The sequence below is a fragment of the Colletotrichum destructivum genome, chromosome 2 (genome assembly GCF_034447905.1).
Source record: "Colletotrichum destructivum chromosome 2, complete sequence".
Taxonomy (NCBI): Eukaryota; Fungi; Ascomycota; class Sordariomycetes; order Glomerellales; family Glomerellaceae; genus Colletotrichum; species Colletotrichum destructivum.
The window spans coordinates 2,650,221-2,671,585 of record NC_085897.1 but is presented as its reverse complement, the minus strand read 5'-3'; the positions used below and the strand labels follow the sequence as shown (position 1 = coordinate 2,671,585).

At 57.9% G+C, this 21,365-nt stretch overlaps 8 protein-coding genes across 8 annotated transcripts; 5 read left to right on the top strand and 3 right to left on the bottom strand.

Annotated features, from left to right (window-relative positions):
* Nucleotides 1-321: 321 nt before the first annotated feature.
* On the top strand, nt 322-1,686 carry CDEST_03038 (Putative SGNH hydrolase-type esterase domain, SGNH hydrolase superfamily; the record flags this gene model as incomplete). Its single annotated transcript, XM_062919197.1, has 1 exon — nt 322-1,686. The coding sequence occupies one exon, from the start codon at nt 322-324 to the stop codon at nt 1,684-1,686; it is 1,365 nt and encodes a 454-aa protein (XP_062775248.1).
* Nucleotides 1,687-3,202: 1,516 nt separating this feature from the next.
* On the top strand, nt 3,203-5,894 carry CDEST_03037 (Putative pseudouridine-5'-phosphate glycosidase, carbohydrate kinase PfkB, indigoidine synthase A; the record flags this gene model as incomplete). Its single annotated transcript, XM_062919196.1, has 4 exons — nt 3,203-3,646; nt 3,757-4,430; nt 4,515-4,832; nt 4,919-5,894. 4 exons carry the CDS (start codon nt 3,203-3,205, stop codon nt 5,892-5,894), a joined length of 2,412 nt encoding a protein of 803 aa, XP_062775247.1.
* A 992-nt stretch (nt 5,895-6,886) lies between these two features.
* CDEST_03036 (Putative U3 small nucleolar RNA-associated protein) lies at nt 6,887-9,548 on the top strand. Its single transcript, XM_062919195.1, has one exon. It carries the CDS (start codon nt 7,530-7,532, stop codon nt 9,330-9,332), a length of 1,803 nt encoding a protein of 600 aa, XP_062775246.1. The 5' UTR covers nt 6,887-7,529; the 3' UTR covers nt 9,333-9,548.
* A 1-nt stretch (nt 9,549) lies between these two features.
* On the bottom strand, nt 9,550-10,681 carry CDEST_03035 (uncharacterized protein; the record flags this gene model as incomplete). Its single annotated transcript, XM_062919194.1, has 2 exons — nt 9,550-9,750; nt 9,839-10,681. The coding sequence occupies 2 exons, from the start codon at nt 10,679-10,681 to the stop codon at nt 9,553-9,555; spliced, it is 1,041 nt and encodes a 346-aa protein (XP_062775245.1). The 3' UTR covers nt 9,550-9,552.
* A 4,170-nt stretch (nt 10,682-14,851) lies between these two features.
* Nucleotides 14,852-19,629, bottom strand: CDEST_03032 (uncharacterized protein; the record flags this gene model as incomplete). The annotated part of the gene is made up of 2 exons (XM_062919191.1): nt 15,169-19,629; nt 14,852-14,997 (listed from the first exon to the last, which is right to left on the bottom strand). The coding sequence occupies exons 1-2, from the start codon at nt 15,275-15,277 to the stop codon at nt 14,852-14,854; spliced, it is 255 nt and encodes an 84-aa protein (XP_062775242.1). The 5' UTR covers nt 15,278-19,629.
* Nucleotides 15,455-18,151, top strand: CDEST_03034 (uncharacterized protein; the record flags this gene model as incomplete). The annotated part of the gene is made up of 1 exon (XM_062919193.1): nt 15,455-18,151. The coding sequence occupies one exon, from the start codon at nt 15,455-15,457 to the stop codon at nt 18,149-18,151; it is 2,697 nt and encodes an 898-aa protein (XP_062775244.1).
* Nucleotides 18,235-19,220, top strand: CDEST_03033 (uncharacterized protein; the record flags this gene model as incomplete). Its single annotated transcript, XM_062919192.1, has 2 exons — nt 18,235-18,261; nt 18,375-19,220. 2 exons carry the CDS (start codon nt 18,235-18,237, stop codon nt 19,218-19,220), a joined length of 873 nt encoding a protein of 290 aa, XP_062775243.1.
* CDEST_03031 (Putative DNA replication complex GINS protein SLD5) lies at nt 19,047-21,268 on the bottom strand. The gene is made up of 3 exons (XM_062919190.1): nt 20,975-21,268; nt 20,727-20,907; nt 19,047-20,630 (listed from the first exon to the last, which is right to left on the bottom strand). Exons 1-3 carry the CDS (start codon nt 21,097-21,099, stop codon nt 20,271-20,273), a joined length of 666 nt encoding a protein of 221 aa, XP_062775241.1. The 5' UTR covers nt 21,100-21,268; the 3' UTR covers nt 19,047-20,270.
* Between the last annotated feature and the right edge of the window lie 97 nt (nt 21,269-21,365).

Here is a 21,365-nt window from a genome sequence, read left to right as displayed (position 1 = left end):
GGATGAACTCATCTCCCGCCGCACCCAAAGACTCTGGCCTCCACGAGACATTGAATTTAGCCTGAACTTCAGCCGGGTTGAACCCATCACCCAGCGTGCCACCAGTTCCGTATTGCCGGGTGGCCTCGTCTTTCGCTCACATTGCAGAGAAACCACGGGAAAGCGTGATTCTTATTGAGGGGAAGCAGACGCAATGAGAGCACGGGAGTCCGTACCTGCATGCTGTTATAAGGCTCCCGAGTCCCCTCTCTCGGCGGGTGGTCGGAGCCGTCATCTGCAGTCACTCGCCTTGATTATCTCCGTAGGTAACTTGTCGTGACGATGCTCTCCATCAAGACGGCCCTTGCGGCCTTGCTCTTCTTCTCCCCTCTGGCACAGGCGCGCCCGAGATGCCCCACGCGGGATGAGAGGCAATGGGTCACCATCTGGGGAACCATGCCCCAGCTCTGCGAGCCGGCCAACTTGCCCCCGACGCCGTTTGTGAGTCTTTCTCACCCTACTCCTGACATCGAGACATTGGCTGACGTTGCCCAGAACGAGACGGGCCGCGTCTTCCGCGACGCAACACTCCGCCAGACCGTCAAGGTCTCGCTCGCGGCCTCAACCCTCCGCCTGCAGATCAGCAACGCCTTCGGCGGCTCCGACCTGCCCGTCACCTCCGTCACCATCGCCCGCACGGCAAACAACACGGCCGGCACGAGCGCCGTCGACACCAACTCCCTCCAGGTCGTCACCTTCTCTGGCGGCAGTGGTGGCTTCGTCGTACCCAACGGCGCTGTCGTCTTCTCTGACCCCATCGAACTCGCCGTCGCGGCCCAGTCCGTCGTCTCCGTCACCATCTACCTAGCCGACGGCCAGTCGACCAATAGCGTCACGGCCCATCCGGGCAGCCGGACGACGTCATTCCTCGTGCGCGGCGACCACGTCGCCGACGCGGACCTCGGCGCCGACGCCACCCGGACGGACCACTGGTACCTCATCAGCGCCATCGAGGCCTGGGTGCCCAAGAGCGATGGCAGCGCGTCAGCGGCGGTCGCCATTGTCGGCGACTCCATCTCGGATGGCAGGGGCTCAACGACCAACGCCAACAACCGCTGGCCTGACCGGCTCCTCGAGCGGATGCAGGACGAGCCCTCGACTCGCGGGGTCGCCATCGTCAACGAGGCCGCCGGTGGGAACCGTGTGCTGGCCGACGGGCTCGGCCCCAATGCCCTGGGTCGCATCGACAGGGACGTCGTCGCGCACTCGGGCGTGCGGTACGCCGTAATTTTTATCGGCGTCAACGACATCGGCACGACGGGAACAACGGCGGCGGCGCAGGAGGCCGTGGGCGACCGGCTCGTGGCGGCGTACGACCAGATGATCACGCGGCTGCACCGGTTTGGCATCGCCGTGTTCGGGGCGACCATCACGCCGCTGACAGGGGACGGCCAGCCGTACTCGGATCCGGAGAGGGAGAGGACGAGGCAGCGTGTTAATGGGTGGATCCGCAACAGCGGGCGGTTCGACGCCGTGATCGACTTTGACGCCATCGTCCGGGACCCTGCAGCGCCCGAGAGGTTACGAGCCGAGTACGACACGGGGGATCATCTGCACCTCAACCCGGCCGGTTATGAGGCAATGGCGGCCGGTGTGGACCTGGCGCTGTTTGAGGAATTCAAGAACGGGGTCTGGAGCATGACATAGGGGGAGAGGGGCGAGGTTGTTCTTTTGTGACGAGAAGTGGAGGCGAGGTATGAGTCAGAAAGGATAGTATGAGCGAGTCGCGAGACGTCAGTGAGAGAAGGATTCGTCAGACCGAGTTGGTTGTGCATGTGTAGCGTGGTGATTGGGTGGCGGATACATTGTTCTCGCAGCTGGTTGCAGCAGTCGGGACGATGCTCTTTATGTCTCATGGTGTTGGAATGACTATAGCCCAAAGAGTGCGATTGCATTGATGTCTGGGAAGATGGGCTCGAAGGACACCCTGACCTTAGCATTCGACTCATACATAGCGATTCCATTGTATAATTCCGCTGTCTCTATGCTATGTCCCCTAGGTACCGCTTTACGGAATTCATACCCGGGTTAGGAGAAGGGAGAGTGGGCATGAAAGCGGTTCTTTCACAGCCAGAAAACAGAGACTCCTTAGGTCGAGCTCAACATAAGGTGCGAAAAGCTGCTCCTAGCATCTTATCGATTCAAGCAATACCAACGATGCCCCCGACAGCGGAATCCTTACGCATGGCCAATCCATACTCCCAAGAAGGGGGATGATGGCGTCTCCCATCTAAAAAGAAGCCCCTGCGTTCGATTACCAATCATCGGGTGCGCTTCCCTTCTTGTTTAAGGAGCTGTAATTCTCCGGCGTACTTCCTGTCTTCAACCGTACGTCCTTGTTCTTGTCGTCCCACAGCTCTTGCTGTTGGATCTGTAGACTTGAAACGAACTTTCACCTCCAGAGGAGATTTCAGTTTTTCGTGTTAGTCAAGTCCCCCTTGAACTTAACATCGCACCATCGTTTCTCTCGTCTTCAACACCCTCTTCCATATCGACGTCGGAACTAGCCAAGCCAACAGGCAGCCGGAAGAGAGGCGCTGTTATAAACCAAACCCTTCGCGGGCCACGAGTGGTCCATTGTTCACACTAAGCCGGCCCTCTCCCCACAACCAACTTTCACCTGATGGACACATCCACACATCCCCGATAGTCTAGTGGTGAGGATGTCTGCTTGTCATCGACACGTTTCAGTGAATGCTGCGCGCAGGAGACCTGGGTTCAATTCCCAGTCGGGGAGATCCTTTTTATTTTTGTACGTTACCGCGGGGTTCAAGGACAAGATGGTGCCATTTTGGGCTCTTTGGAAGGTTGTGATGTGGTTGTGACGGGATGGCCACTATCGCGGCGGCGGCGGAGGAAACTCAACCGGAGCTGGCCGGTGACAGTGTGTATTCATTGATTGTGGACTGTGTTTCGGCTGTATCTGGCAGGACGTGCACCGCAGCTCGTCTATCTCCATATCACCATATCGAACCCTCAAGAATAGCCATCTACCTCATTTAATAAGCTTGCAGCAGGCTCAATTGGACCGCAGCTGAGTAACCCTTTTCTTCCAACCGCACCACTGTCCCTGTTGCAGCCTGGGGGAATTGAATTACGGGCCGAGCCCATCTGCTTCATCTACACACCCTCACCAGACGTTTTCACCATCATCCACCGAGCCATGATCCTCACACGTTCGTCTTGCCGTCTGGCGAGACACGCGCTCTCCCAGGCACAGCTCTGCCGGGGCCCGAGCCGAGCGGCGCCTGCGGGTACGGTGTTCGACCGGCGGCCTCAGGCGAACCGCCGCAACATGAGTGCCGCCGCCCACCGGACCCCTGCCGGGTTGAAGGATCTTCTGCGCGTGTCCGAGGAGGTCGCCGACGCCGTCGCAAACAACAAGCCCGTCGTCGCTCTGGAATCGACAATCTACACCCACGGCGCGCTGGGCAACGACCTTGGTCTGGAAGACGTCGTCCGCCGCGGCGGCGGCGTGCCCGCCGTCTGCGGCATCCTCAACGGCGAGCCTGTCGTCGGTTTGACCGAGGCCGAGGTCGCGCAGATGGTCGACTCCGGCACTGCCAGCAAGGTGTCGAGGAGGGATGTTGCCCACCTGGTTGGATTGGTAAGTTGGTCCCTGTTCTGGTAGCCTTTCCCAAACTCGCGTCATCCCTGAGTCTCGAATCACCGGCCGCAAAACAAGCAAGCAAGCAAGCAAGCTCACTGACCACGCAGGGCATCACGGGCAAGAAGGTCCACGGCGGTACGACCATCGCCGGCACCATGCTCCTTGCACGGCTCGCCGGCGTCCGCATCTTCGGCACCGGCGGCCTGGGCGGCGTCCACCGCGGTGGCGAGAACTCGATGGATGTCTCTGCGGACCTCACCGAGCTTGGCCGCACCCGCGTGGCCGTCGTCAGCTCCGGCTGCAAGGGGTTCCTCGACATCCCACGTACGCTCGAGTTCCTTGAGACGCACGGCGCCTTCGTCGCGACCTTCGCCGACGGCCGCACCGGCAAGGTCGACTTCCCCGCCTTCTGGGCCCGCGACAGCGGCACCAGGAGCCCCCTGGTGGTCCAGACGGAGCGTGATGCCGCGGCCATGATCTTGGCGCAGGAGAGGCTGGGCATCGAGTCCGGCATGCTCTTCGCCAACCCTATTCCCGAGGAGCACGCCATCCCCCGCGCCGAGATGGACGTCGTCATCGAGACGGCCGTCACGGAGGCCGTCGAGAAGGGCTTCACGGGCTCCACCAACACGCCGTACGTCCTCGGCAGGATCAGGGAGCTGACGCGGGAGCGGAGCACGCTAGCCAACAAGGCCCTGGTGAGGGCCAATGTGGCGCGGGCCACCAAGATCGCGGTGGAACTCTCGAAGCTGCTGGACGGGGGCGCCGGCTCGGAATCCGTGTAAGTGAAAGAGGTTTTATATTTTTCCTCTTTTGTCTTTCGCGCGTAGCCCAGCCAGAAGGTAGACTCTGACTGCGTAGATAGCTCTTCCAACACGTTTGTTTCTGGTTATGACGCCGCCGCCGTTGCCGGCGCCGCCACCGCCGCGAAACCTGCGGCCCCGGCGAAAGCGCCCAAGCTGAGCAAGGCGGATGTTCTCGTAGCCGGGTCCGTGGCGATTGACTTGAGTTGTGACTACCACCCCATCGGGGACAAGAAGGACATTTCACCGCACATGCACACGTCGAACCCTGCCCGCATCAATCAGTCCATCGGCGGCGTCGGCCACAATGTTGCCCTCGCCGCCCACAGGGTAAGCAAAGATATCAGCGTACGCCTCTGCAGCTTGATCGGGGACGACGTGTAAGTCAACCCCCCCCCCCCCCCCCCCCATCTCCCGAAACCTGTCTTCTGTCGTGCCGTATTCTGAGATAAACAAAAACAAAAAGCGCCGGGGCGACGGTGCTCTCCTCCCTCGAGGCCTCGGGGCTCGAGACCACCTACATCCGCCAGCTCACCTCCGAGTACCACGGTTCGAACCGTACGGCCCAGTACGTCGCCGTCAACGACGCCGAGAAGAACCTCGTCGTGGCCATGGCCGACATGGGCATCTTCGCCAACCACTCGTTCCCCGAGTACTGGAAGTCGGCCGTCGCGGGCGCCAGGCCGCGCTGGCTCGTCGTCGACGGCAACTGGAGCCCCCGGGACGTCCGGGCGTGGATCCAGGCCGGCCGCGAGCAGGCCTGCAAGGTCGCTTTCGAGCCCGTCTCAACGGCCAAGTCCGTCGGTCTGTTCGCGCGCGAGCACCCGCACCTCGGCGTGTTCCCGGACCCGGGCATCGACATCGCGTCGCCAAACCACTACGAGCTGACGGCCATGTACGACGCCGCCAAGGAGAACGGCTTCTTCGACACGCCCGAGTGGTTCGCAGTCATCGACGCCTTCGGGATGCACGGCGCCCGGGAGCGGTTCGTGTACCTGACCTCCAAGGAGCTGACGGACGCCGGCATCCCCGTGCAGATGATCCACCTGCTGCCCTACATCCCCACCATCGTCACGAAGCTGGGGTCCAAGGGCGTCCTCCTTACTGCGATCCTAGCCAAGGACGACCCGCGCCTGAGGGACAGAAAGGAGGAGAGGTGGCTGTTGACGAGGGCCCACGTCGACCACCCCACCATTGGCGGCGTCTACATGCGCCTATTTCCGCCGGCGGAGACGGTCGCCGTCGAGGACATCGTCTCCGTCAACGGCGTCGGGGACACGTTCCTGGGCGTCATGATCGCGGGCCTGTCCAAGGGGGGCAGGGTCGAAGACTTGATCGATGTCGCGCAGCGGGCGGCGGTGTTGACCTTGAAGAGCCACGAGAGCGTGAGCCCCGACCTGGGAAGGCTGGACGGTCTGTTGAAGGCCGCCGTGAGGGGTTGAGGAGCGCTGTGATCCCCGTAAGCGATAATTGGTAATTGAAAAGTGGTGGAAGCGTGCATACACAGCCACGGACGGTTTTGTTCTTCGTTTTACTGGATTCTCGGGAGTCGTATAACACTGGCCGGAAGAGCGGCGGCATGAATGCGTGGGAACCGGGCGTTTACCATATTGAAGCGGTGAAGCTTTTTAGTTTTTTTGGTCTAGCTGATGGTCCCGGGATCAAACATCGACTCGAATGCTAGAAATCTCGGCATGACTGTCCAAGAAGGCGCCGTTCTTATCTATGGCTTCCCTCGCCCTCGGTTGCTTCGCCGCCCGGCATTTGGACCTGTTGACCTCTTTTGTGCTCATTGACTATGCCAATACGTGCTTGTGCATGTATCCATTGGTTTGCTCCAGTAGATATGAATTTTATCATCATTATTCGGTGTACAAGGTTCCTACAACGGTCGTGTTAGGCAGGCGGTCTTCGCGGTCTTCTTGAAACATCTGTACAATGTTGGCTGCTATGACTTTGTTCACGACTTAAGTTCTAGTACTCTCCAGCTTCACCAAAAGAGGAAGGAGAGGTTTCGGAGACACATGATGAATCGACTGTTTAGATGGGGGGGGAGGGGGGGGTCCCCTCGAGGGAAGAGGAAATAGCCAAGATCACCACTACACAGTGAATCGGCGGACGAAGCCTGGCGCTGTAGATCGCAAAGGAACGCTTTGTCAATAACAGTGTCGGCAGTTTTGAAATCATCCTTCGCGGCATGAGGCCCGGACCGTGGCGCGCATCGAGGGAAACCATATCCGATTACACGCCAACTCTCCCCTTTTCGCCATGCAACAATGCAATCATCTCATCCAATGCCAATGGCAGGATTCATGTCGCTCACTACCTACGCCTCGTTTCTCGGTAGCATAACAGAGTTTTTCAGTCACTTGAAAGGAGCGGAAAGAAATTGAGAGGCATGAGATTTTTGAAATATGTATGTAAATCGAGTGGGCCGCTGCCTGGCGTCGTTGTGAAATGATGAATGAACTCTACCGGGAACCCAACTCGGCACACAGATACAGAAGTTCATTCTCTGTCGTTATTGCTTACCGTCTGAGCTTCGGCAAGTGGCGAGTTGATGGATTTGTTTTTCATAGTGCATATCGCGTGCTCAACATAGGTCGCTCCTCATGAGCCTCATCCCTTTTCTCATATTGCCATGAGTTCCGAGGTGTACACCAGGCCTTCTAGTCGACCAGACAACCAACAGATCGAAGATAAGAAGAATCAGGATGTCTGGAAAACCTTCCACATCGTTGGTTCCGTAAACGAAAGTTGGTTTCACACCTGTATTGGTGAACACTGGCCAGTTGATGCAATGTTGAAAATGGGAGGAAGGGAGTGAAGCATATGGAATTAATAAGGCGGGGTCGGATGCCCCGCATGTCAGCCTCGCATCCGAGACAGTTTCATTGGTTAGATTATCTTGATGGCTTGGATCCCAGCCCAATCACTGGCTATGACCATCTGCAAGGCTGAAAGACCCAGTAAAAAAATTCTGGACGTCCTCTGCAAGCCGCCTTCCTGTTCCCATCTTGGTCCGTTGGTGCGCTTCACGACCGAAAATCCTTGTCAAACACACCCAACCCGCGACAATGGCAAAAGACCAACCGTTCGAGCAGTTTTCCGACGAGGAGGAGGAGGAGGAGGTGACTTCTTCGGAGGAGTCCGAGCTCGAGGAGGAGACGCCCCGCCAGCGCAAACCGAAGCCCGTTTTCGACGAGAAGGATTCCGATGAGGAGGAGCTCGAGAAGCTGGTCTTGGGAGGGAAGGCCGACTTTCGTGAACAGCTCTTCCGGAACGATGTACTCGGCGATATCGAACGACTGGAGAAGGAGCAGAAACTGCAGCTCACCAAGCCCGACGATCCTACACTAGAGGACGTTGCCGACCACGACCTCTTCTTCCTCGATACCGGCGTGCCCACGGCCAAGGGCTCCCAGGCCAGCAAAGCGGCCAACCAAGAACAGACAGCCGCAGAAGGCGCGCCTGCGTGGGAAGACAGCGACGACGAGCGGTTGACGGTCTCTCTGGCGACCGCGACGAGGTTACGGAAGCTACGCCTCACCGAGGCTGAGGATGTGGTCAGCGGCGCCGAGTACAGCAGGAGACTGAGAACACAGTTCCTCCGCCTGAACCCCCTGCCGAAATGGGCGCAAGATTCCGAAGAGGGCCGGCCCGCCAAGAGAAGAAGACGCTCATCCGCCGCCGCTACCGCCTCCGACTCCTCAATCAGCTCTGACGAAGAGGGCGACGACAGCAGCGACACGGAGCTGTCCGCCGCGCCCCTCGACAAGTTCCTCCGCGACGTCCGTCGCCTCGCCGGCAGGGACGCCACAGGCAAGACCCGCCTCAGGCCCGAGGTCATCGACATCCAGCGCACCCGCGAGATCCCCGACACCCACAAGGCCGCCGTCAACAACCTGTCCTTCCACCCGAAATACCCCGTCCTCCTCTCCTCCAGCGTCTCGTCCGTGCTGTACCTGCACCACCTCAACCCGACGGCCCACCCGACGCCGAACCCGATGCTCACCTCGGTGCAGGCCAAGGGCGTCGATGTCCGCCGCGCCGAGTTCCTGTACCCGGCGGGCGACCAGATCTTCTTCGCCGGCCGGCGCAAGTTCTTCCACAGCTGGGACCTCGAATCCGGCCACGTGCAGAAGACGAGCCAGATCCAGGGCCACCGGCTCGAGCACAAGACCATGGAGAGGTTCAAGCTCAGCCCCTGCGGGCGGTACATGGGCCTCGTGGCGTCGACGAGAAAGGGCGGCGGCATCATCAACATCGTCAGCACCGAGTCGAGGCAGTGGATCGCCGCCGCGCGGCTCGACAGCCGGCACGGTATCGCCGACTTTGCGTGGTGGAGCACCGGCGACGGCCTCTCGATCCTCGGCAAGGACGGCTCCGTCGGCGAGTACAGCATGGAGGAGCGCAAGTTCCTCGCAGTGTGGCGCGACGAGGGCTGCGTGGGCGGCATCGTCATCGCGCTGGGCGGCCACCGGGGCCCGGAGCTCCTGGGCGACGACCGCTGGGTCGCCGTCGGGTCCAGCAGCGGCATCACCAACATCTACGACCGCGAGACGCTCGTCAAGACGTCCAAGACGGGCGAGGTCAGCGTCGAGACGCAGCCCGAGCCGGCGCGCCGCTTCGAGCAGCTGGTCACGCCCATCACGGTGCTGACCTTCTCGCCCGACGGCCAGCTGCTGGCGTTCGGCAGCAGGGAGACCAAGGACGCGCTGCGCCTCGTCCACCTGCCCAGCTGCACCGTCTACAGGAACTGGCCCACGGCGCAGACGCCGCTGGGCAGGATCACGTGCGTGGCGTTCGGGCGGAGCAGCGAGCTCCTCGCGGTTGGTAATGACACGGGCAAGATTAGAATGTGGGAGATACGGAGTTAGAGAGAGAGAGAGAGTCGTCATCGGAGTAAATGGAACTGTGTGTTATTGCAAGGCCATCTTGAAATCCATTAACAGGCATCCCAAAACTTCACCATCCTTCTTCATGTCAGAGAGACGGCCATCCGCCGTTCCACTATCCATCTTGCCAGGGCTATGACCCTCATATCTCCATTGAGCTATAACCTTGTTCCTCGCCATGCTGTAGGCTCTATCGCTCAACTTAGTAGAGGCACCTGTTGATCTCCCGACGGAGCTTGCCGAGGGGGTCTCCCTTGGGGAAGTCCTTCTTGGGCATCCACAGGCCGTTCTTGCGGGTGTAGTAAGCCAGCTGGTGCACGCTCTTGAAGACCTTGACCTCGGCGGGGCGGTCCGTGACGCTGAGAAACTGTCTGATGTTGACGTGGACCTTGCTCATGGCCTTCAGACCGAAGGGGGGAAAAGAGAAACGTGTCAGCCCTGGAAGTCTCGCGGTCAGGTGAAAAAGAAAAGTGTCCAACACTACTAACCTTGCAGCATTGGGTTCTGCTGGGCAAGTCGTCGGGGAGGCCGAGGTCGCGGCAGAGGCGCTGCCAGTCGGCGAGCTCTCTCTTGCCAAAGTACTCGTCCCACTGCTTGAAGAAGTTGGCCTTGTCCTCGGCTTTCTTCTCCGCCTTGGTCCGGGAAGCGGATCTCTCCTCCGTCTTGGCAAGGACACCGCCGCCGTCGTCGTCCTGGGACTTTGAGGCGATGTTGGTCTTGATCTTGTGGGCGTCCTCCTTCGCCTCGGGACCCTTGGCTTTAATCTCGCCAACAGTGCTCTCCTCCTTGACCTTGAGGTTGTCGCCCTCGTTCTTGGTCTCCTGAGCGCCCTCCTTCTTTGCTTTGCAAGCGTCGACCTTCTTCTGCTTCTTGTTCTTCTTCTTGTTCTTGTTCTTATTCTTCTTGGGGACGACGCTATCCTCTGTCTTCAGGCTGGTGTTCTCCAGTTCCAGCTGAGGAGCAGTGTGCGCCTCCTTGTCCTGGAGGTTGAGAATCTTCAACTTTGCCTCGAGCTGAGAGGCATTGTGCTGCTTCTCCTTATCCTGGAGGTTAAAGCTCTGCAACTTTGCCTCCAGGTCGGTGTTCTTTGTGTGCTGCTGCTCCTCTTTGTCCTGGAGGTAAAGACTCTCCAGCTTCACCTCAATGAAGTCGAGCAAGTCGTCAATATCATGGTCGGCAAGATCATCGTACTCAGCTTCCACATGGTACTTCATCGACTCGCCATTGATCTTGTTCTTACTGGCCTTGGGGACATCCTTATTCTCCATCGCACTGATGGCTGCCTGTGCCTCCTGGGCCTTGCGGGCAATGGCTCCCAGCCTTTGAAACATTGTTGGGAGGAGCGTCTGGGAATCTGAGGGGTGTTTCAGTCAAAGAAACTCCTGGGTTGAAATGATCAGTGAGATACATTGTGCGAAGGTGAAGTTGAGATGAATTACCTTTTGAGGACTGATGCAACCTGCTTGGTTTGAAGAGCTTCTTTGCGTGCCGAGCGAGGGCAAGGACCTACGTGGACAGTGCAAGTTGCAGCCTCGCGACGTGTTGCTGTCAAAGGACAGGCAAGGCCTGCACAAAGGATTTTTTTCCCCAAGTCTTTCAACTTCTACCCACGTAAGGAGTTAGTGGAATCAGGTGGTTATTTGCCTTTGCTTAGCTAGGCGCTCAAGAGTGTATTCATAAAGGGCTTATGGGTTTCATTGTCAGTACCTAGGATATCAAGGTGTCTATAAACCTACAACCAACCAACCCACCTTGAGTGGTTTTAAGAGGCTAAATCTGCTTTGAACTGTCGGTTCTATTAGGTCTTGAACGCAAAATGAGTGAGTGGCATTTACGAGGATTGAGGGCATTTACAAAGTTCTCTCACAGTCTTTTCTACATTTTCCAAGATTGCAAAAACGGGAGTCAGTTATAGGCTACCGGCAAGATGGTATTTGCAGCGGGAATCAAGGTGCCGGGGCACACCTCATTTACCATAGGGTTTGTATCAGCCACCATGGTCGGTTTCCGAGGGGTTTCCTTATTTCAATCCATGCCCTGGCGACGAGCATCTCATACACAAAGCTGCTGATCCTATTGCTACGCGGTGCTGCCGGACATACCCAAGTGGATCTGCTTTCGAGCTTGCGAGTTTAAGTTTGCATGGGTTTCGCCCCTATGATCTATGATTAGAGCAGTAGTTGCCGCCTACATTTTATCCAGACTTTCTGGGTACCGAATCAGGCACAGACCACTGGCATGTCAACAACATACCAAGCATAGGGAAAAGCACAATGTATGGGATCGTGTCGGCGCAGTACAAGTCGTTGAAAATATTGACCTACTGTCTAGTCCTCAACACTACTTAGCTTCCATATGCTCTCTCATCATCATTGCGACATCTACGACGATGCCATTTCGTTAACCCAAAAGCGTGGATGCGCAATAGATCCAGTGGCGGTTGTGAAACTCGCTCCCGTTTTGTGCGGCAAACTGGACATTAAAGAATATCGTAAGCATCGTATTAGGCAGCCTCATGCTAGAAGTATATACAACGTCGTTTGAAGCTAGTCAGCTGGACAGGACAACTCACCATTTCACCTTGCTTTTGCTCGCCGTTCCATTACTTCATCACCATTGTGTGTACCGTTTCAGATGCCGGTGGGAACTTGGCAAAAAGATAATTTGAGAGGCAACAGCAAACATACTACCCTCAAGCCACTACATAGTTACATATAGTCCCATCTAGCAGAACGTCGGCGAGGTAAAAGTACTGGTACCATTGACATAATGCCACAACAATCCTGGTACTGTCGGAAGACGCCCTAATATCATGCCAGCGATGCTCATTGTTTTGCCACACGATTTCGCCTACGACAACTAATGATGACGGAAACTCATCTGAAGTCTCAGGCATGATAGCTCGAACAAAGCCGCGCCATGCCCGACTGTCACCCCAAGTTCGCGATCGAGAACAACTTACTCCTAGATCTCGACTCAACCTTACTCACCAACCCAAACCAGAGCCACATCGACGAGTTGTAAGATGATGCGTCGACAAGGTCCCGGATCTCGAAGCGTCAGGGATCAGCCACACAGCGGGTGGTTCGAGGCTGTCATCGATGATCGATGACGACCCGCGGCTCGCCTGAAAGACAACAAAAGAGGTCCGACGGCGTGGGGGACCGTTTGCGGGCCGTGACAACGCTATTTTGCGATTGGTGGCTCGCCTCGATGGTTGCAAACTTACCCCGGAACCACCTCGAGGTCTCGAAGCAGCTCGCTCGGGCCCTCCTGGGGTTCGATGTGGCGTTTTTTTCTTTTCGATGGAGAGCTATTCCCCGACGGGCCTCTGCCCATTACCAGCCTTAGTAGTCCCGGGGCGGAGATTTTAGCAATTGGAAGGCAGTCCGAGAACACCACATAGATCGACGCCGAAGGGTCAAGGGGCTTGGACGCCGTACGGCGCTGAGACCTTTGTTTTTCGACGGTCTTGGTTCGCATTTCATTCCCATGACGTCCGTCACCAAGAAAAGACAAGGCGCAACAACGAATTCCGTAGACGACCGACAGAGACGCTCGGTCTCGGAGCGACACGGATCTTGGGAGCTAAGCTGTCAAGTCGCGGCAGAGGCGGACGGAGGCGGGTGAAAAAGGCGCGTGGCTGGCGGCCATGACGCCAAAAGCCGGCCGCGCCTATGAATACAGTACCCAAAGTCATGGCCTTTTGCGTCAAGTTGGTTTGGTTCTCTTCTTGTGCTTCGTTTCGTCAGATTCTTTGAGTGGTCGCAGGAGACAAGTATCCACGGTTTCCACCTCGGGGTGGATTGTCCCATCGGAGTGGACATTGACAGGACTGCAAGACCACGACATCGGACATGGTGTTGGACATGGTGTTGGGCATGGATGGCGGCCGTGGAGCTCTGACTGGGGGTCTTGTTCGGGAACCTTTGGCAGACCTTGAAGCTAGGTACCTTATAGAAGGAGGACAGGGAAGGGACAGCCTCCACTTTCTACTTATGTAATACACGATCCCGATTGGCGTACAACCCGACAAGCAGGGCGTGGACGGTTCATGCAAACGCCATCATTGGCCGTACCGAGATTGTCGTAGGTGTGGGCTCGCTCCAAAGCATTGTTGTTTACTGTTCAGCGAAGAGTTTTGCGCCCAGCAGCGGTCAACTTGACCTTTCCAGGTTTTGTTTTCGGACCGGGGGAGAAGAATAACAAGCGCCAGATTGGCAGATGGACTCGCGCAAGCCCGCCCCTCTCCGATCTATGCCGCGCTCTGCTGCTCCTCTTCCCACGCCTCACCCTTGGCCCGGCACCGGCATCTGGCAGCTTTGGGTTTGGGCGGAGACCATGCCAGGATCTGGTGACGGATCCGGCTTTCTTCGAGAGCTTAGCGAGAGTTCCCGACGCCCAGGTTCAGCCCAGCCCGGCGGTGCATCCATCCCATCCATCTAGCCAGCCTTCTAGGTTCTGTATGCGCAGTTGTCAGTCATCGAGTACGACGCTCACATGTTGGCGAGTCGCGCGATTGCCCCGATTGCCCAACTTTTATTTCTCTCTCTCTCTCTCTCTCTCTCTCTCTTGTAGCATTACAGGTCCCGCACGCAACGCTCGAGTCGGCCATCGTCTTGCCGAATCGTTGACGCCAACGGTTTTTTATTTCTTAAAATTTTATTTTTATTTTTTGCATCAACCTCTCACGACGCCCCTTTCAAGGGTAGACAAACGGAAACCGCTCAATCTCCACCAGGTTGCGCTCACCCCTTGTTCATCCCGTCAGACTCCATTTCGATGCGTTGGATGAGGCAGGAGGCCATGCATATGCCAGCCTCACTACCTCAGAAACAGGACTGGACGGCGCGAAATTCATGGCATGGCATGCAGCGAAGAGGAGCACTCCGTGAGGAGTAGGAGTCAGTCACCGCGGCCTTGCGTGTTCACGTCTCCCAACTATGCTCTTTTCTTCTTATTTTCTCCCGGGGGGCCTGACAACGCGCGAAATCCAAGCGGCTCGATCCATATTAGTTAGCATCAGAGGTAGCAAGTTGACAACCCGGACATAGCGAAGCGGGCGGGTGGGCTTGAGAATCGTTGTCTTGTTGTGTTGTCTCGCCGTCATTCGCTGCGACGCTACACTGCAGCTGCCCGTGGGAAATCACCATGGCAATCCGGCCGCTTGATTGATTAAGTTGTTGTTGCTTTCCGGGTCGCCCTTTAATGATGCTAGTAATGCGAGCGGGTACACGGCTGCCGCTAGATGATGTGGTTCTGCTTTTGGGCACATCCCGTCAACCACCAAACCAACATTCCCTGTCTGCCCTCGTCGTTTCTCCAGCTCCCTCTGTATCAGTGTCAGTCCATCATCGGCCATTGGATGAATCAGCCTTTTCTCGCTCTTGACCTCACCTGGCGGACCACAGGACTACACGGCTACTGAAGCGGTTAGTTGATAATCCCAAACAAGTAATCTGAGGATGGCCTTTTTTTTTATTAAAAAAAAAAAGGCTTCCTCACAAAGGATGAGAGAGGCTCCTCTGGTTGGCCGGGCTTCCCCTGTAATAAGCTGTACGTGCTATCTTGCGTCGGCGCGTCAGGACCACACCACCATCGTAGCCATAACATCTCATACATAGTACATGGTCCTCACGCGACCCGCCTGCGCGGTTAGGTGTGTGTGTGTGTGTGTGTGTTGTGTCTCTTCTTTGCTTCTGCAGCACATGCGCTTGATTCTCTTCCGCCCACACCCGCTTTCGTCACCTTTTCTTGGATCCTTAGTCTGGGACCCTCTTTCTTTTGGTCAAGGTAGGCCAAAGGTAGAAGTACATACCTCTTTCTCCCTCCCTGGGCACTCGGTTGGGGTCCTTTTTATGGACGGCTTGATGGAGACTTTCCTGCATTAGGGCAGCCAGTGTTACTTGCTTCGTCTCGTCCCCCATCGAAACCGCTTTTTATTAAAAACCACCCGCTACCCCCCTCCCATCACCCCTCCCCCGGACTACCATCTAACGGGTTTGGTTTGAGTCTGGTGGGAACCGGGATTCAAACGTCACCGACCAATCGAGAAAGCAAGCCACCGGCGCTGCTATCAACCATTCCGACAACTCTAGACGGACATGGCCGAGCCTGATCTCGTCCGTCCCTCAACGTCGCATTCCGGCGCCTCGGGCTTCCAGAGGAGGTTTCTTCTCTCCAGCCCGGGGCGGCCTCGAACCGCAACTGGCCACAGCGAACCGAAACTTACATCGCCCGCCGGCTTGGTCGTCAGGGTATGCATCAAGTTTCAGTCGTCTCTGGACCTCACCTACGAGAGACAGTATCAGTCCTCCCATGGATTCGAGCCGACGGACCAAATATGCCAAGCCCTTATTCGCCGCCTAACACACTGCTCACATGAGCTGCTCACCCGCAGAGACTCGACCGCCCTCGAGCGGACCATTCCCCAGATCGGCGAGGGGAAGCCGCTGCGCTTCGAGCTGGTTTATCACATATACCGAGGAGGCCCGGAACCATGGGTCACCAAATCCTTCAAGTCGTACCAGAAGTATCCCATGGACAGACCATCCGCCATGGAGATCGCCCGCTCCACCGACCGTATCATCGGGTCGTTCTTGAAGCTTCACGATAGGGCCTTTCGATGGATGCACGGCAGGACCCACGAGCGGTCCTCGAGCAATCTGGAGATCCTCAAGCCCCTCAGCAACCCGGTCTCCCTCCTTCACATCCCCGAGTCGCGATTCGTCGACACGACGCAGGACTGGGAGTTTCTTCCCGGCTACGAGATCACGCTGTCTTTCCGCAGCCGATGCAAGTCACGCAGGCAACGGGAATGGCAACAGACCATCACGCTCAAGAGCAAACAGAGCTCTCCGTTGACGCTGTCCCACGGTGAGGATATGGCCTGGGTCTTGTCGACGGCGATGCAACGTGCCCTGGACGCCAGGAAGATGGCCTTTGACAGACAGCATCGGTCTTGCAATAAGTTCGATCTCATAGACGAATGCCGCCATTCTGAGCAGAGTGCCGTTCACGTCGGATTCCAAATACGAAACCAACTCGGGCTGGACCACAGGCACCTGCGCCGCGAGCTCGACAGCAACCTTCTCCTCTTTCAGCACCCTGACGCCCTCGACTGCCAGCAGTTTCTGAACCAGCTCGAACACGCCTTTGGCGCGGTCCGCGACGACACGGACAGGGAGCTGAGCGAGATGGACGACTTTAGGCTCACAGTCTATGAGCTGTCCGGGCGCGGTTGGAAGGCGGAGAAGCCATTTGCCGTGTGTCTCAACTCGGCGGCCTGCTATTCCCGGAGGACCGTCAAAGCCATCCTGGATAGAGTGCAGACGAGCGTTGCGGATATCCTCGGCGGCAACGACATGAGTATCACCCTCATGGCTCACAAGCGTGGCCATCTGGTCTTGGATAAGACGTTCGTGGCCCATTCGCCATACTACGCGACAGGACAGCGCCAAGACGAAGACGCCGAGACAGTAAAGAAGCATTTCGTCTCGAAACTCAGGAACCGAATCCAGTCCGACATTGCTATGGTCGTCAAGGACACGTGCTCTCTCTCCGACTCAGAGCCGCAGAATATCCGTGTCATTGAGCGGCCTGTCCCAGCAGCGAACGACCCTGTCGAGATGGAAGCTTTGCCTTGCAGCAGTCCGCCCGCCATCCCGACGTCCAATGGGGCCGCGCCGGCCTCATTCGATGGCAGCAGCTTCACTGAGTCGTCCGAACCTTCGGGTCTGCGAAGTGAAACGCTTCAGGGGGTTGGCGGGGTTGAAACGACGGCCGAAAGCGTCAATGACACCGTGGGGCCGTCGCAGCAGCCTGAAACCCCGGTCAAGGCAATCGGCTTCAGGGATGAGGTCGACTTTTCTTCCCGAAGCCGTCTCTCCTTCTCCCTGACCGAGGACGGTGAGACTGCTACATATCCCTCGTCGTCGTCCACCCCGAGTCTCGTCGACGGAGAAGTTGGAACGCCTCACGACAGCCTACTGGTCACGCCCACCTTTATGCGAACGCTTTCTGGGACCCCTCAGCACTTTGACGCGAATCCGAATATCGCGAGCTCAGAGACATCGTATACCGACTTGATGGAGGATTCCTTGGCAGGGCCACCGACGCCGACGATGCAGCGTTTCAACGGACCGCGGCAGTTCAGCCTCATGGGCAAAGGCAGCCGCTCCGTATCGCGGCAGTCCCTGGTGTCGACTGACTCGGGATCCGAGCAGCCGTCGTTGACCGACTCTGAAGCTTCCCCTTCGCCTGCATCTGATGACGCTGTCGTACAGGTCGAGGAAGTCGCGTCCGAGTTCCAGGCCGACCCCGAGTCTGCTCCCGCACGTTCGCCAGCGCTACCTGATGCAAATGTCGAACCGGCCACCGTAGAGCCTGTTCTCGAGGGCTGGTTGGAGTACTGCTGCGTCCCGGTTGGTGCTGAAGAGCAAGCGGCCAAATTGGAGCCGGAGCCGGCGCTCGAAGCTGATGTACCTCAAAACACCCAGTCAACGCCGGAAGAGCCGGCGATTGTCATCACTCCTGCCGAGATCCGTTCCAGGCCAACCACTCCTCCGAGATCCTTTGAGGGCTTCCTGGAATACGCCATCGAAACCATCGTCGAGGAAGAAGAGGGGGAAGAGGACTCTGACGCAGAGTTCCATGACGCGAACTCCACGTCTGCCATGGCTGTCATGTCGAGCCCCTCAAGCTTCGCAACCGCCACGGAGATAGGCCTCAACTCCCCCACCAACTTCGAGCAGGGAGCCCCCCCCCCCTCTCATTCTCGACTCCGCGACGCTCTCGCCTAATCTCCTTGACTCCGCATCACCATGTTTCGACAACTTGGCGAAACGCGAGTCTGGCCGTGTGGTCGAGGATGCTGCATCCGCTCATGGTTCGGCTGTCAAAGTCGATTCTTGTACGTCTTCCACTGACACGATCGAACCTACCGTTTCCGCTCCATGTGTTCCCGAGGCAAGCGAGCGTCCTTCTTTACCTGAAGTCACTAAGGTGTCTTCTCAAGTTGTTGAGGCTGCTCTTACACCCGAAGCTTCTCTTGTCCTTGAATCGTCTGAGCCTTGCACATTCGAAGCTGCTGAGCCTTGTCCTGCCCTTGAAGCCACCGAGCCGTCTCTGGTGCTCGCGGAACCCCCCGAAACGACCCTTGATTCTTCTGAGGAGGCTCCCTGGGCTCCATCCTCCCTGACCCTGATAGAGTGCCAGTCCGTCTCGTCGGGCGCCTCGCGCACGCCGACGTCAGACTCGGCGATCTCGTTCAGCGACAAGGATGATGAGGAGACCCGAGAGCTGTCCACCCCTCCACCCTTGATGACTGAGACTGAGGACTCGGACTACTCAGAACCCCCCGAGCCCGTCGTACCGTTCTCCGAACACTCCGTTCATGACACCGACGAAGCCGACACAGCCGCCATCCACGACGACATGACGCCGTCAATGTCCCTCTCGCACTGGTCGCCGCGCGCGTCCTTCTTCCTCCCCGACGAGGCAAGCGACAGCTACTTCTCCCACATGCGCAAGCTCTCCATCCCACGCCCGTTCTTCTCCCGCCCCACCTCGGGTATGACGCCTCTCGCCCGCAGCCCCTTCTCGCACAAGCGGCAGTTCTTGTCGCCCACGGCGGGGTTGTTCGGCCTCCACGAGCCGCGGCGTCTCGACATCGGCCTCCGCGGCGCGCTGCTCGGCTTCGCCGCGCTGCAAAAGCAGGGCCGGCTCGAGCGGCGGCCGTCGCAAGTGCTGCTGAGGCTCGAGAACGACCGGGGCATGGTCATCGTGCCCGGGGGCAGCCGGCGGAACAGTGAGACTCGGGGGATTGGCGGGGCCGGGTTCTTGGGACTGGGCAACGCGTACGCGTTTTAAGGGATTTGATTTGGTGCTTCAGGGGTGGTGATGTTGGCCACGAAGGGCAAACGAGATAATGACGAAACGATGAACTGGGAAGAGGCACTGGAATCGGATGGTGTGGATTGGATGAGCGTGTTGACCGAATGGAACGGAACCTTCGGGCACCGCTCATATGAACCGGCGTTTTATTCGGTGGTCTTTTGGGATGAATATTTTGTCATTTTGGGTTGGGATGACCCTCTTATTAGTTTCATTTTCACGCAAGCGATGCATGCATGGGCGAGATACAGAGTCTTACTTGATCGGAAAAAGCGACTCATAGCCGAGATCACTTAGGAGTCAGTCTTGCTATTAGAAAAGAGAGAGAGAGAGAGCGAGAGAAATGACGTAGATGGGTACATGCCCGATCTCCGAAAAGAGATGCATCGTTTTATTTCCTTGCGCATGGACCCGCGTTATATATAGTGACAGTCGCTTTCCTGAACGGAACCTGCGGCACGTAACTCTTCCAATGCAGCCTCATGACCTGGGTATATATGTTCGTGAAGTGTGCTACATTTCACGTGGGCCGCGACCTTGGTATCCGTCCTCGACATGGGCTGATCTCGGAAAGATGCCCTAGGCAACGTAACGATGCCCGGACCATGTTCGGACATCACCAGGCAGGCAGGAATCCTCCGGGATCGCATCCCCGAACCCAACGTCTGATAACGGCCTCTGGCTCGTCTCTCGAAGGCCTGAAGACACCTTGCTCCGCACACGGCCTTCTTGGCGGCAATGAGGTGGACCAGGCCCGCGTCTCTCGCTCTCCCCGTCCCGCACGGAGTCAAGTGGGGTAAGGTCGCCCCTGGAGCTTTGGGTGCAGGTAATTTCCGACGCAGAGAGCCGGGCTTGGGTTGCTACTCGACAGCCCGTGGGGTTGGCTGTCCCGGTTTGCTGCCGCAGTCTTGACGCAGCCGCCACGTTGCCTTGCGGACCCATAACTTCCCACCCCGGGGGGACATTTGGGTATATGCTCTTGTTCCTTCCGCGCATGGCGATGGACGGTGATAACCCCCCTCCCCATCAAACAAGCTCGGCGTCGCCCGCGTCGACGACCGGTTTGGCGCTGGACCACCGTAGGATCAGGATGTCCCCCTCCCTCCCCACCACGACGCCGTCCGAGTCGGTGCCCCTGCCCTGGACGTCGACGTCGCGCAGCAGGCGGACGAAGACGGCGGTGTCGAGGTCCGGGCCATCGATCATGCTGATGTTGCCGGCCGTGTCGTTGAGGTTCTGGAGCTGGGCCGGGAAGGAGGAGAGGAAGGAGGAGAGGTAGTGGTTGTGCAGGAGGGCCTGGTGTCGGGTGGCGTAGGCGAGCTCTGTCGAGGAGAGGCGGGCGCGGAGGGCGGGCGAAGAGAGATAGTGGAGGGCGTGCTTGTCGATCTGTCGTAGGAGAGGGGAGGGGGGGAGGTGTCAGCTATCTGGAAAGGGGATGGGAGGGGGAGGAACATGGGAAGGTGGCAAAGGATGCCTGTCTACCTTTGCGATGCGGGCGCGGAGGTAGCTCCGGACGAGGAACTTGAAGCGCTCGAGCTCGGTCTGGATGACAATGAGGGCGAAGTTGGTCTTGGGGTCCATGTCGCCCGTCATGTCCTCGACTTTTTCGATCTGGCGCTTGATGCGGTCGTTGACGCGCTCAAAGAGGTCGTCTGCGGGCCATCTGACGCGTCGCACGGGTCAGTCTCTTGGTCTGTCTGTCTGTCTCTCCGACCGCAGGGTGCACACACTCTAAAAGCTCTGGGGAGGAGCGCTCCGCCACCCAGGCGCGCGTCAAGGCCTGTAGGTCGCGCGTCTCGGAGGGGACGGAGTGCGAGACGGGGTCGACCTCGCGCAGGATATCGTCGATGTCCATGGTGTTTGTTCGGGGGGTATGCGTGTGTTTTTGCGGTCGTGGACGGCGGAGCGGAGGGGTGTTATGACATGGCGCGCGGATGGAGGCTGGTGACAAGAAAAGTTGCTACAGAAGGTATGCCGGGGCTGGTGGGCTGGCTCCTTTTTTACCCCCCCTTGCCGGATCGCGGGATGTTTTGCGGGTAGGAGAATCGCGGGGTGGTCAATTGGGATTCCTGTGGTGGGGTTCCTTGGTGTCCGTTGTGGAGCCACCGAGTCCGTTGCGGT

Coding starts and splice junctions, on each gene's coding strand:
- CDEST_03036 (XM_062919195.1), top strand. CDS start 7,530: ATGGCAAAAGACCAACCGTTCGAGCAGTTTTCCGACGAGGAGGAGGAG.
- CDEST_03031 (XM_062919190.1), bottom strand. CDS start 21,099: ATGGACATCGACGATATCCTGCGCGAGGTCGACCCCGTCTCGCACTCC. Junction 20,908..20,974: donor TCCTCCCCAGAGCTTTTAGA/GTGTGTGCACCC, acceptor GCGACGCGTCAG/ATGGCCCGCAGACGACCTCT. Junction 20,631..20,726: donor TCCGCGCCCGCATCGCAAAG/GTAGACAGGCAT, acceptor CTCCTACGACAG/ATCGACAAGCACGCCCTCCA.